This window comes from Silene latifolia, chromosome 5 (genome assembly GCF_048544455.1).
Source record: "Silene latifolia isolate original U9 population chromosome 5, ASM4854445v1, whole genome shotgun sequence".
In the NCBI taxonomy this organism is placed as follows: domain Eukaryota; kingdom Viridiplantae; phylum Streptophyta; class Magnoliopsida; order Caryophyllales; family Caryophyllaceae; genus Silene; species Silene latifolia.
This window is the reverse complement of record NC_133530.1, coordinates 76534995-76548810: the sequence shown is the minus strand read 5'-3', so window position 1 is coordinate 76548810 and position 13816 is coordinate 76534995. Positions and strand designations below refer to the sequence as shown.

Genomic DNA, 13816 nt, shown 5'->3' with positions numbered 1-13816 from the left:
GTTCAGGTTGATCATGTCTTTAGGGAAGCTAATCATGCGGCGGACTGGTTAGCTAATGCCGGGATTCACTTTGCTACTTCTACTATGTTCATTGATTATCCACCAGGCGGTCTTCGTACTATACTTAGAGAAGATTTATTCACGTTCGTTTAGTTGCTAGTTAGTTCGTTTTTCAATTTCGGAGCTTTGCCCCGCTTGCGTACCAAAAAAAAAAAAAAAATCGATAACATCGTTGGATAGACCCGACATTAGAAATAAGTTTCGAAACGCACCCTTATTTGATTAGACTGTCGAATACCTTTTATTATTTCCCTTCCTCACTCTACCATCTTCAATTTCACCGGTAAACCCAAAAGGAAACGCGACGAAACGTCGACGAAGATGATCAGCGTACAAGAATCCAGCGCACTTTTCTCACTTCTTAGTTCAGAGCAACGATCTTTTGATCAAGTTATGGCGGATTTCACCTCCAATTTCCCTTCTTCGCTTCACTTCCGTATTTGCACTGCTATCGCCACTCTCTTAGACGTATATCTCTATCTCTCTTCTCTTTTTTTTAATTTCACCAGATTATTCTTTTCATATCGTTTATTTTAGTGTTTTAATTGGGGTTTTTGGTTGATTTTTAGGGTTTTAGTGTTGTTTAGTTGGATTTAGGATTGTGTTTGCTTGTTTCAGTGTTTCCGCAATATCAAAGTTCGTATTTGTGTCGGAATTTGATTTTTTTTAGGGTTTGAGTGATGTTTTGGGACTGAAGCGTGCTGAATTCACGAGAAAAGGTTATGATTGTTGTGTATTGTTTACATCTGGAAATTTGATTGTGGTTCGGTGTTTTGACGGGATGGCAAACATAAACTTTGTGAATCATCAATTAGATGTCGCCTTTTCATTCGTATTCTTATTCGGACATGAATTGTGATGCTTATCTAGTCACTAAATGTCCACCTAGCTGCTAGTCAAGTTGATCGGAGTTATTTTGTTCATGATTTTCTAGTTGTATGGATGAGCTTTGACATTAAGCAACTGTGTGACCTAGCAAATGCCTAGTTTTAATTGGTGATATAGATTTGTAGGTTAATGAATTTTTAGGCATAGCTTATAATTCTCGATAGCTAGAACTGTTTCTGACTCATTGGGTTGAGTTGTAATCACTCTAGGAATTAGGATGCCGAGGTTTGGATCTTGATAATACTGAGAGTCGGAACTTAATTTGCCACCAGTTGTGAGAGTCAGAATGATTAAATATTAGGCCTATCTTGGATCCCACATTAGCTAGAACTGTTTTCAGCTCATTGAGTTGAGGGGTGACCATGTGCTACAAACATACAATAGTAGAGAAGTTGATCCTTGACTATTAGGACACTCAAATGCTGCCAATTTTATTTGGAGAGAGAGAGAGCGATTAAAATGATTTTTATTGATAACTGTGATCCATTACTGAACTAAGGAGCTTTGGCCATCTTTTTCAATACCTAACAGTCTTAATTTCCTTACCAATTGTAATATTGACTTAAATATGCGTGAGCTTCAGTATGGGATGCAAAATTGTTCCTCTCCGTTGCTGCTAGCTCTGTAGCTGCAGCTTTACTTGGGGCTTGGAAGACTTGAAAGGCTTGAGAGTCACTACCATTGTGGTTGGGGATTGTAGTAATAAATAATCTCCTCAAGAAATGCAATTTTTTTTATATATATTATTGTTTTCAAATTGGGTCTCATATTGAAAAGCCATTTCCTGAAGTTATATTGCCAGAGCTCTCTTTCCCGATGATAAGTCATATATAGAGTATTCTGTCACTACTTGTGCAGATCTGCCTTTCACAATTAATAAGCTTGCTAAATTCTGTCTATTATTGTAGGACAAACCAATGCTTCTTCCATTTCAGCGTCTTTATGGATTGTGTATCATCTACCAAGCATACTCTTCACAGGAACCTTCAGAAAATCCATTTATCTCCGTTTTGGTCAATGTAAGTATTTGCATTTCTGCAATTTTTAAGTATTCTCGAGGACCGTGTTTTTTGTTCATTTTATAGTATACTTGCATAAATTAAAACCTCGCCACCTTCTCATGAAAGTAGCCTATTTCATTAATTCCATCATAATCATGTTAATTTAGATCATGTCTATTGATCGCTTCTATGATATATTTTTAAATAATTTTCTCTGAAATCGAGCTTGGAGTTGGTAGGAAGTTGAATTAGTTCTATGCTTGAAGATACATGCTCCTTACATTGGTTGCTCAGTGTCCTATGTTCCATAGAATGCAGATTCTTCTGTGCATCTACTCATCCAATAATCAGAAAAAGTTACCAAGCATGAGATGCTGGAGATTGGGGTGCCTAATAGCCTCCTATTCCTATCACACATGTATCCTTAGTTATGTCATAGAGAAGCTTGTAAATTAATGGCCGCACAGGCGCACAATAAGTTTATTATACTGTAGCGCTAGTTTATACTGTCAAACTTTAACAATCAGAGCATTGTTCTTGATGTGAACAATTGATTAGTATACAATTTATCAGTGTGCCTTGAAACTTTGAAAGTAGTGCCCCGAATTAAGGATGCTGATAAGAAAGCTGCAAGGCGAGTTAAGCCTTTTGTTGTCTTTGTATACATTACTCAAGTCAGTATGTGAGTGTGTGACTATGGCCGGCACATAGTACCTTCATTTGGTGACAGTCATTTTTGTTGATAAGTCATTGCAATACGTGATTTTCATTTACATTCTATAAAATAGTTTTTTCCAAGTCTTGTTTTATTTGGGGCTTCTTATTATTGTTCGCATAAATGGATTTTTTTTTCTGCAAAATGTTGTCATATAGCTGACTAATGATCGAGCTTTTGGATCGAGGATGGTGTCTCCGAAGTACAAACCATATAAAGCCTTTTGTTTGTACCTTGTCTATGAATTCTCAAATTTTCTCATAAAGCTACCTATACCAGAAACAGGGAGGTTTTTGTTTTGGTAGCTTGATCCTTGAACTTCTTTTTGGTTGAAAAATGACTTGGTAGTTGCCAAAAGAATTTGCATCTATTTTGGATTAAGATATAGTGTGTGTTTGGCCTTGCTTTTCAAAGTGTTTTTGGACTCAAAAACACTTTTTGGCCAAACATATCATAAATTTAAAAGCTAATATTAGATTCTCAAAAACTCAAATATCATGTTTTTGCCCATAAAAATAGAAGCATCAATTTGATGTTTCTGTTTCTTGAAAACTAGTTCTGAAAAATTAAGCTTCAAAAATAGAAACTCATTTTAAACAAACTAGGCCAAACATGCTCATAGTAGAGTTGATTATAAATCGATGTTTTCTTCAATAAGTCCTGAAATCTGCCAGAGTCACCCGCACGGTCAAGTCTATGGGGGCTATGAAGGCTTTTAACCAGCAGGAAAAACTTTGGGCTTGGGAGTAGCCTTTTTATGTTTTCATTGACCTTTAAAATATATCTTTAGTTGATAAGGCATGTTGCTTTATTTTGGCCTTTGATGGATGTCAAAACGATTCTTCTTGGAACTTCAATTCGATGAGGAAACTATGTAAGGGGGAAAGTGGTTCGCTTGCTTCTTTGCTAGTTATCTTACCATTCACCACTTAATCCTTGTACATAAGATTATGGTGCGTTCAAATTTTTGGTGACTTCTCTGAATTTTTAACACAGTTGTCTAAGAAAGGGCTTATGTTTGCACTAGGTTACTATCTTGGGTATAAAAATGATAATTAGAAGCTGCTGGTTGAGGTGCTTGCATCATGTGCTTTCCTACTGTATAGAGGAAAGCTATTTTCTCTTTCTTAGCTGCATAGGCTCTCATTAGTCTCAAAACAGATGTGGCTTCTTTCGCTTCTGTTCCGGAGCAACTATAGGCCTCATTTTAAATTTGGGTTGGCAGAATGGATACATCTTGAACTACATTTTCATGGTAGACAACTTCACTGCCATATTAAGGATGTGGTTGGCAAAAGAAAAATCTTGGGGTTTCCCAAAACTTCTTTCCATTCCCAGATTGTGGATGGGCAAGATTAACTTGCTTTAGGTAGAGAGCGTGTCTTTGTGACAGACACAAGAAGATCTGAGAATAGTCAGAATACATGGACAACGGTGAGTGGCCAATTGGGGATGGCATGGAGTTAATTGTCTTGTAGAAAACATGCATTCGGATAAGGAGTGGAGAATGAATTTACATGGGCGACAGTTTGACTTTGTAACTTTGTTTTGTGTTTCTTAGGATTTCTCGTACGTCTTTTTCTTTCCATTTTTTTTCCTCTCAAGTCTTATTATCTGTTCACAAATGTTTTGTTATTCCTTCTTTTCCTTTCATAGCATCTTTATCTGGTCTTCTCTTTTTCCTTATCTAGCATTTTTCCCTTTTCAATGGTTCGTTATGATGGTTTGTATTTGCCGTTCACAAGTTGTGTTTGGACTACCTTTCATGGTCCAGTGGGCTTTTGGTCCTCCCTCTCTGTGACCTCACTGACCTTATACCACAATGAAGAACAAATAGTTATTTTATAGGTTAGAATGCTTTCATATAAAATATTCACCTGTGTACCTTCAGCTTTACTTATTACGGAGTATTATTTATTATTTGCTTCCTTCTTTAAATGCACTTTTTCAATGTTAATCACTGTATGCCTCTGAAATTTTGTCGAGTATCATTTCACAGGCCGCATCTGATGACGAAGGTGCAAAGTATGAGAGGGCACTCGTTCTCCAATTGCTGGGTTCAGCTGGCAACAAGAGTACAAAAGAGGTTGTCCTTTATTTAGTAATTGACATGTCTTTGTAAGGAAAATTGTTTTATTATGACTTGAGAGTTGCTGTTGGTAAGAGTGATATGGTTGCTTCATTGATGTAGGCTTTCAAACTCTGTGCTACAGATTACATTAAAGGGTTTGATTCTTCAGCCCACGTAAGTTCAAAAAGCTGCATATATGTTTAGATTTATGCAAATCTGCATATGCTTACTTCTTACCCCCTCTGATTTATAAATATCTTCCAAATATCCTTTTTCGGTTGGTTCTTTGATATGATCTGTTTTCATTTTGGCACAATTTTCTGGGGAAGGAGTAAGTGTCACACTTATTCTTTCCCAAGTCCTAACTCATTTTTTCCCGTTTTCGTAAAATCTTGTGTCATGGTTGAAATTGGGAGATATCAATAATTTGGAGGGAGTATAAACAGTTGTGTGAAGTTGGAAATTTGTTTGGGAGGCGGTAAAGCTGTACTTCTATATGGAGAATTCTTCTTCCAAACCGTGTTGTTTATTGATAGGATAATAGCTTTTGAGTTTTGACACTCTTTCACCTTCAGGCTTTCCCGACCCGTGAACTGTTACAAGAGCAATATTGCAGTAAAGTTCCTCGAGAGCATTATAATTCCTTATTTAAGAATGCTTCGGTTAGAAATGTGATACCAGACCCTGACGTGCCTTCTCAATGTGACGCATCTTCGGCAGAGTACGATTCTTTTCATTACATCATCTTGTCATGGTTGTGGCTTGGATTATCTTGCGGTTCTTAATCATTGCTTGACTTTTAGATTTGACCTGCAACCCGGAGCTAAACCCAAAATAGGTTCTGGGAATAGAGATGAAGCGATAATTGGATTTTTGCAAAATATATCATTAGAAGGGATGGAGCCTAGTTGGATCAGGCCTTTTCCACCAAGATTACCTGTTCAAGATGGAGAGGTTAGATTTCCAACTGTGTTTGTCATGGTTCAAAATCCGGGTATCGGTCATAGTTGCGGTAGCGGTACCGTCTTCGCAGATGAATCACAGTAATTCTGGGTGATTTCGCGGACGATATTTCGTATCTGTAAAGTGAAAAAACGATACAACTCGGCCGATACAATACATCTTGGCCGAGATTTTGAACCATGGTGTTTGTTGATTTTTGTAATTAGCGGCAATTGGACTTGATCTGTATAAGCTCTCATGCAGCTGGTGTGGCTCAACCCTGACAATAACCATGAGCTTTTATGGGATTATGGCATGTGCGCGGATACAAGTAGAGGGGCAGCTGTTAGGGATCTAATTGCTAAGGCATTGAAAGGTCCTCTTGCTCCTTCACAACAAGAGGTGATTGACTACTGTTCTAAACTCTTTATGGTGTTAAAAACTTGAAATGCTGGACAACGTGCAGTGCGTAGTCCTACTCCCCCCTTTATATATCTTCAATTTGTTCATCTGTAAAATAAGTAGGTAAATGTAATCTTGTAGGTGTCCTAGCGCTGTGGTGGTTGAATGTAATCTTATCCTTACCAAGACTGCTGAATAAGAACTACACTACTTTTTGTCAAGGTTTATTGCATAGTCATAGTAGTTCTGGTGTTCAAATATTGGACGATATGAAGTGCTTAGTCCTCTTCTTTCCCCTTTATATATATCTTTAATTCATCATCTGTAAAATAAGTGGTAAACGTAATCTTGTAGTTGGTGTAGCGCTGTGGTAGATGAATGTAATTTTATTTTTCTTACCAAGACTGCTGAGTAAGAACGAGCCTATTTTGTGTCTAGATTTTTAACATAGTGATAGTAGTTGGATTATTAGTGTGCTCTCTGTAATACAGTTTGTTTACTCGACTATTGTGTTGTCTGAGGAAAAAAAGTTACTCTTATCCATCCATTTTTATTGTTTACGTTTCTTTTTTTGGGAGGATTTAAGGAAAATGTATGAACTACCTTTTCTACCCCTTGAATCAAAGAGAGTGAAAAAAAAAATTATTGAGTTGGTGATAGGGGTAGTTAATCACCTAAGTGCAATATTGAATGCTCATGTGTTTTCCTTACTAAATTTAAAAATGCGACAATAATTTTGGGAAAAAATTTAAGGGGAGAGGGACAATATAATTGACATGGAGGGAGTAGTACATAGTAGTACATTATTTTTATGAGGTGTTTATCCCTGGAAGCATGAAAAATAGGGGTGTTAACAGTGACAATTGACAAATGTTTGGTCCATGTGCATTTTTTTCGCATTGGATGTTTTGAAGTTCATATAGGCAAAAACTCTTGGACTCTATACTTCTGAATGTAGTTTTCTTATATGAATTGAAAAAATTGCTTTCTTAAGGTACTTTAAAAGTTTTAAGCACTTCCTTTTGGTGCCTTTCTGTTGGCGTTGTGTGTGGATCCATATCTGATGAAACTTAAATGACTACCACAACTCTTTGTCCTTAATCCTGTTAGTAAGCTACAAATGGTGGTCCCATCTACAGTGGATGAGTGGATCACATACAAAATCTCTGTTGTTGCAAAGGAAAGAACGCGTACATGAGATATCCTGCCCCACTTTGAGCAATCGGCTCTTTAGATACGCTGGTGTATTGTTGATCATGACTGTGTGATGATATTTACGCAGCTACTTGTTAGTTTTCTCTTGGTCCCGTATTTTGCTCTTTAGTGGTTGACCATTGTTCCAAGCGTCAACTTCAACAGGAATTCTATGAGATTGGACACTTAATTTGTAAATTGTATGCTCTACTGGTTGGCATTTCTTGTTACCCTCATATTCTTTTCGTTTGTTGCATTAGCAAGTCCTTTTGGAGTTGGAAAATGATTCGAAGCTGGTTTATCACTGTGGACTGACACCAAGAAAGCTTCCGGTAACAATTTCGTGAACCTGCCTTCTAACTTTGTTTCTCTTGATATCAGACCTTTAACTTGGATCCCTGTGCATATTTGTCCCCTTTCCTCAGTTAATGTTATATATAAACATCGAGCAATAGGAGGATATCCGACATGTTTACAAGCCCTGTTTAATATGATGGAATTTTTGTCATGTTTTCTAGGAGTTGGTGGAGAACAATCCTGTCATTGCGGTTGAAGTTCTTATCAAGTTAATGAATTCACCTGAAATTTCTGAGTGCGTTCTAAATCTCTCTACCCTCTTCTCTCCGGATGCTTCCTTCATATGAATTGCTTACAGTTCACATTTTTCCAACTATTTTCCCCCTCTTACATTATTTTTCTGTTTCTTTTTTCCCTTATGAGCTATGCAGCTATTTCACGGTTCTCGTCAATATGGATATGAGTCTACATTCGATGGAAGTTGTTAACCGACTAACAACGGCGGTGAACCTTCCCACGGAGTTTGTGCATATGTACATAACAAATTGCATATCCTCTTGTGAAAATATCAAGGTCAATCCGTTCACCTGTCCTTATCTCTGTTTCAGTTATGCAAATATTGATATGGCATATATGCTCAGTAGATCTTAGTACACAGACTATATATGTAGGGTGAGTGTGTGATAGTTGCTTCTGGATGTGAATTTGAGAGTGATGGGCGGCCGACCCCATATCTTTTGAGACTAAGGCTTTGTTGTTATTGTACCCCCACGAGTGTCTCATTCTATTTTGAGAGTCATTAAATAATTCTGTCTCAATGTTGAGGTATGATTGGAGACGTGGTGACTCTGAATCTGCACCCCTGGACTACTTTGATGCACCTAGCTGATCTATCTGTCTGTAGCACCGAAATCCGACCATGATTATTTTCACTTACAGAAGTACCTCTTGATTAGAATTTGCTATTGCTTTTCTAGTGTATAGTGGTAGTTTACTCGGATTCTTCACATTACTTGTGCAATTGTTTACCAAGATGAGCAGTGATTTTTTTACCAAGATGAGCAGTGATTTTTTTAGATATCATCTAGGACTGAATGGGAGAGAAATATTTAAATTTTGGACTGGCAATTTTTCTCCTTTTCCTTGGGACTGGTGGGGGCAGTGGGGCAACAGATGCAGTGGATATTTGACAGAATGATTGACTGTAGTTGTTACTGCATCGTAGAAAAATTGCCATGGTTTTTGGGCAATATTAGATGCGCTCTTCCTTTATATCGCATATTGCAAGAGTACAGCTTTCAGGTATTGTACCATGTAATATTAGCATTATCATGTGTGAACGTTGGACAATGGAATGTATTAGTATGGGATACAAAGGGCGGGTATGTGAATGTATGTCCATTTTTTCTTCCACATCATAGAGAATTTTGCCACGTGGTGTTTTATTGTTTTGAGGAATTAAGTGCCATATTAGTAGCAGCTTATCTTCCTTTAAATACAGAGCATGTTTTTTTTCTCGACCTTTTACTAGTTCTACTTATCTGAATCTATTTAGTCTGATGTGCAAATGCCTTATTTTGCTTGCAAACTGAAGACTTTCTTGGAGGGTGAAATTTTGCCTGCGATTGCCCAAGTTGTTTGTTGTCGTGATCCAAATCTGAGTTCTGTTACATAGCTCGTAAGCGAAGTGATAGATCCTTGCTAAAGAAATTCATTTAACTCGAAGGAAGTACTCCGTATGTATTTATGTTGCTAACTTGGAGCCATCTGGAAAAATATAATGATTGCACTTTTGCTTATGTATTTAAAAAGCACTCATAAAAGGTGTTCCGATCCTCTCTGTTTTAGAAACAGCCCACATATTAAAGATTCTCCAGTTGATTGTAGGGTTGAAATTGGAAATTTGGTTTTTGTTGTTTTCCAGGACAAATATATGCAGAACAGGCTTGTCAGACTCGTATGCGTCTTCCTACAGAGCTTAATACGTAATAAGATTATTAACGGTTAGTTTGCTTATTTTTTACTTGGTAGTTCTAAATTTCATACCAAGCTGTTTGATTGCTTCTTTTACTTCTATTGTCCTTTTTTTTGGCCCTTCTATTGTCTGTTTTAATGTTAAAATACAGTAATGGATATACTTCACACAGTGTTTGTTCCCGTCACAACTGTGTATTTACAGAGAATTTACAACGCCATGTATTTGCCACCGCTCAGTGAAATAACTTTTGTGTTTTTCTATAAGAAATCCTCCCTCCATTTCACTTAATTAGTCCCGTTTTTCAAAATTTCGTTCACAAAGTAGCAAATGGGGAAATTTACGAAAATAGAGGGAATAATTTTCAGTGTTACAGCTGGTGGTCCATCTGAAGCAACCTAGCTCTCTTTCCTGATAAAAGATTTTTTTCATCTATATTTCTACAGGGATATTTGTATTTGAATTTCTTCAGGAATTTTATTAGTGTTTAAAATAGTTTAAATTTAAAGAAAGCATTCCCCTACTCTTTCTTTTAAATTAGGTACATTTTGCATTTTGAATGAATAGACTGTCATAGTCGCTTTGGTTAATAAACACGATAGAACTTTAGAATAATCGAATGGTGATAGGCTGCGGTGCTCCTGGCAACTATCCAACAGTTAACTTCTTTGTAAAACAATTTGATATTCACATTTGATCGATATATCTAAAGGGTCGATGAATTGACTTCATCTTTTTTGATATATATGATTTAGTTCAAGATCTCTTTATCGAAGTGCAAGCTTTCTGCATTGAATTCTCGCGGATAAGAGAAGCCGCTGGGTTATTCAGACTACTAAAAACATTGGAGTGATACCAGTGCATTATCCTCTTCAGGTCTTCCGAATCCAGAGGCTCTTTTGCATCCTTTGTATTGCTTGTTCTGGTAGTTAGAGAATTATCATGTAAAGATTCAGAAACAGGAAATGTACTTCTTATAACTCATTGATTGAGATCGTGGAAATTAGTTTCTGACTCAGTTTTTTCTTGCCACCGAGTTCGTCATCTTGGACGAATAGACTGCTATAGATATATCAGAATATTGCGACCACATTGGCTGCGATTTCGCAGTGAATTGTTGATGGAGTCCTTTGTTCTCTTTGAAGTAGATCATAGAATATGCCGAAAGGGAGAAAGATTGTTCACTTTTCTCAATCTATTTCAGTATGCGTCCGATCAAGTTGCTGGAACAATAATCAAGCAATAAGTCTTGTATGAGGTTACTGAATGCGAAATTCTAAATCGTTAGCTCATTTATCAAATATATACTCCGTATGTGGTATGTAGCACGACTTTGGTATGTTGTATGGTTATATGGTGACAATGGTCTCACATAAGTTTTTGTTGTGTTTAATCAGCTACGTATTGTATGCTCCGTAATTCCGTATATGACTTACAAATAATAGAGTGCAATGCATGTCGTCATGTAGAAGTGATTCTAAAACCCAATAATAGATCCAGCAGTATTTATATATTCAATAGTTCAGTACGATGTCATGCGGCAATTGCTTCATGTAGCGTAGTAGCGGCTCTTTTTAATGGGGGAAGAATGACTGAATGAATACTCCCGATACCTTTAGCGTATGTTAGCCTTGTCGTGTAGGCTGTACATAATCTTATGTATTTACGAGTATTCATTTATTTTTGTCTTCCCATTTCTATATTTATTTATGTTAATTCACCCTGATGTAGTAATTTATTTATTTATCAATTATTTAAATTATTTTTTGTAATCATTATTACTTAGGCCCTGTACTTTTGGTCTGAATAGAGCTGAACTGAATCGAAACTTGTTGGAATAAATAGAGTTGAGATAAGTTGAGCTTAACTACTGAAGTGAGCTGAATTGAACTGAAGTAGGCTAAAGTGAGCTGAAATTAAGTCGAAAAGAACAGGGCTTTACTTTTTATTGATTTTGTTTTGTTAAATTTATGAAATTAGGGTTTTTATATGGATTTAGTTGTAGTATGTCTTTCTTTTTAATGTTTTTCAATCTACACTATATCAATACCGATCAAATGTAGACGCACTATCTAGCAAATCAATATATATATATAAAAGAGGCTTTTTTCAGGCAATTCTAGAGACTCCAACTTTTAAAAATTACCTAATTAATTTTTATTTAAAATAATAATATTAATAAAAGAGGCTTTTTTCAGGCAATTCTAGAGACTCCAACTTTTAAAAATTACCTAATTAATTTTTATTTAAAATAATATTATGTATAATTATCCCAATATTTATGCAAATTCTATCTACATACGATTTTAGAAGTGATAAAGTTTCAATTTTAGAATCTATTATTTAATCATAAGATGAGTTATACCCCTATTAAAAACATATTGTAGTTAGTAGCCACCCCTTCCCTCCACTATATATATGTATATGTATTTGGATTCTTCATTGAAAAAGGCGTACTAATCTTTTCATCATAATCTTTTCTTTCTACTTCATATTCGTTTCTTTATTTTGTTTCTTTAATTGTTGCATGATTCACTATATTGCTCATATATTGTGTAGTTTATCTATAGTAACATTGATAATAATATAGATGACTATGCGATAACTAATGGAATTTTTCAATGTGATTTTCAGGAGAAAGGTCATGGTTGTTGCCCATGTCAAGTATTTGCAACTTCAACTCAAGGTAAGTCGGACTTAGCATCGCTGAAAGTTTTAGGCACAAGGACTCTATCTTAGTATGAGGATACGCATTTGGATACAAAGAGGATATATACTTATAAATTTGAATTATTTGAGGAGGTTTGTGAAAAAATTTATTGACCATTAATTATCATAGACGGTTGATTTTTCATAAAGTCGTCTCCTTTACTTCTGTCATGCAAGGCATCTGTCACCCCGTTTGCTAAGAGAATGTCGGAGTGGTAAGATAGTCGGATAGGGTGTGGATTCCATACTCATACCCATAACTGTCGTGTAGATACGGCTGCAAAGTGAGGAGTCGAAATAACATAACCCTCATGCTTGCATGTTGAGTGACTGTTGTGGTATTAACAACAGCTCTACTAAAATTGCAGGAACTGAGCAGAAGCAAACTCGGAGGCGGATCACACACTGCTCCTTTAAGCTATCTGGAGGTATTTCAACCATCTTTTCAAAATCAAAAGCCTTTTAAAAGTTTTGTTCTAGACCTTAAAGTTGTCATCGTATTTTTCGTCTAATTATGTATACAACGACGATTCAAATTGCAGGGGTACGGGCACTACCATCCTCAAGACCAGTTGATAAGAGAGCCTCTTGAAAAAGAAATTGGAAGCTTAATCCAGGAAAACCAAGATACAACATTACAACTGTTGGAAAGTAAAGGGCTCCATATGACACCGACGACATCCATTGATGCCTTACGCTGCTCACTGTAGATTTCAGGTGGATCATTTGCATGTCATATTTACCGGAACTATCATACCCGCAAAATGTAAAAAAATAAAATTGCACTGCTTTAGGAAAAGGTACTTTCGTAAAAAGTTGGCTTTTTTGGTTTTGCAATGGGGAAGTAGGGAGAAAATAAGAGGTTGTTGAAACTCGTTTAGGTTGTGTTTGGAAACCATGATTATTTCATTTCAGTTCGTTTATTGGAAATCTGAAAATCAATATTATGAGTTCAAAATAAACGAAATTTCTAATCGGGGATGTTTGATTGATTTAATTAGATTTCTTTTGTGAGATTGTTATGAATTAATTATATGGTTCGCCACGTTAATGATGAATGGATACTGAATGTAATTGCTTTTCGAGTAGATGTTCCTGCTACGCCTACGCCCCATACCAACAACTTTAAGGTGCCTATTGCAAACGCTTCTAAACACAGTATTAACTTGGTCACACCTGAAATATAGATATGGACTTCTATAATGTTAATTTCTTCTTGTTGCTCACTAATAGGCCTCATTAGTCACTTTTTGGATACAAGCTGCACATGGTTTAGAAGTCCTACTAACTGTCTAACTATTCTAGACTTTTGAGTTTTGATCAAGAGAGAGTTAATCGAAAGCGTAAATTGTGGAGCAATGAAGACCCAATAAAAATTAAAAGCTATGAGTACATATAAGTACATGGAGTATAACGAACTATCGTAATATGTTTAAGGAAGTGAAAAAGTAGTCGTTGATGAAGGACGTACACCTTTAAAATCAGCAGTTTGCGAGCTTATGATCGTAGACTATTTCATAGAGTCATAATAGACTCCAAGTTTTTCAAACTATTATATTTTT

At 36.1% G+C, this 13816-nt stretch overlaps 2 protein-coding genes across 3 annotated transcripts; both read left to right on the top strand.

The window, feature by feature from the left end:
• The first annotated feature begins 280 nt into the window (after positions 1-280).
• LOC141657589 (uncharacterized) lies at positions 281-10577 on the top strand. 2 transcript variants are annotated; one of them, XM_074464870.1, is made up of 12 exons: positions 282-528; positions 1857-1967; positions 4664-4750; positions 4856-4909; positions 5311-5456; positions 5539-5689; positions 5942-6079; positions 7534-7605; positions 7792-7865; positions 8002-8143; positions 9495-9573; positions 10301-10577. In XM_074464870.1, the coding sequence occupies exons 1-12, from the start codon at positions 382-384 to the stop codon at positions 10396-10398; spliced, it is 1299 nt and encodes a 432-aa protein (XP_074320971.1). In that variant the 5' UTR covers positions 282-381; the 3' UTR covers positions 10399-10577. The 2 variants fall into 2 exon arrangements, with proteins under 2 accessions (XP_074320972.1, XP_074320971.1); XM_074464871.1 differs by lacking the exon at positions 4856-4909 and having other exon boundaries at positions 281-528.
• Positions 10578-12047: 1470 nt separating this feature from the next.
• On the top strand, positions 12048-13227 carry LOC141656163 (transcription factor UNE12-like). The gene is made up of 3 exons (XM_074463036.1): positions 12048-12231; positions 12623-12682; positions 12797-13227. The coding sequence occupies exons 1-3, from the start codon at positions 12154-12156 to the stop codon at positions 12962-12964; spliced, it is 306 nt and encodes a 101-aa protein (XP_074319137.1). The 5' UTR covers positions 12048-12153; the 3' UTR covers positions 12965-13227.
• The last annotated feature ends 589 nt before the right edge of the window (positions 13228-13816 follow it).

Excerpts from the sequence above, each read along its gene's own strand:
- LOC141656163 (XM_074463036.1), top strand. The coding sequence starts at position 12,154 with ATGGAATTTTTCAATGTGATTTTCAGGAGAAAGGTCATGGTTGTTGCC. Across the intron at positions 12,232-12,622 it reads ATTTGCAACTTCAACTCAAG|GAACTGAGCAGAAGCAAACT; the intron begins GTAAGTCGGACT and ends CTAAAATTGCAG. Across the intron at positions 12,683-12,796 it reads CTCCTTTAAGCTATCTGGAG|GGGTACGGGCACTACCATCC; the intron begins GTATTTCAACCA and ends TTCAAATTGCAG.
- LOC141657589 (XM_074464870.1), top strand. The coding sequence starts at position 382 with ATGATCAGCGTACAAGAATCCAGCGCACTTTTCTCACTTCTTAGTTCA. Across the intron at positions 1,968-4,663 it reads TTATCTCCGTTTTGGTCAAT|GCCGCATCTGATGACGAAGG; the intron begins GTAAGTATTTGC and ends ATCATTTCACAG. Across the intron at positions 9,574-10,300 it reads ACGTAATAAGATTATTAACG|TTCAAGATCTCTTTATCGAA; the intron begins GTTAGTTTGCTT and ends TATATGATTTAG.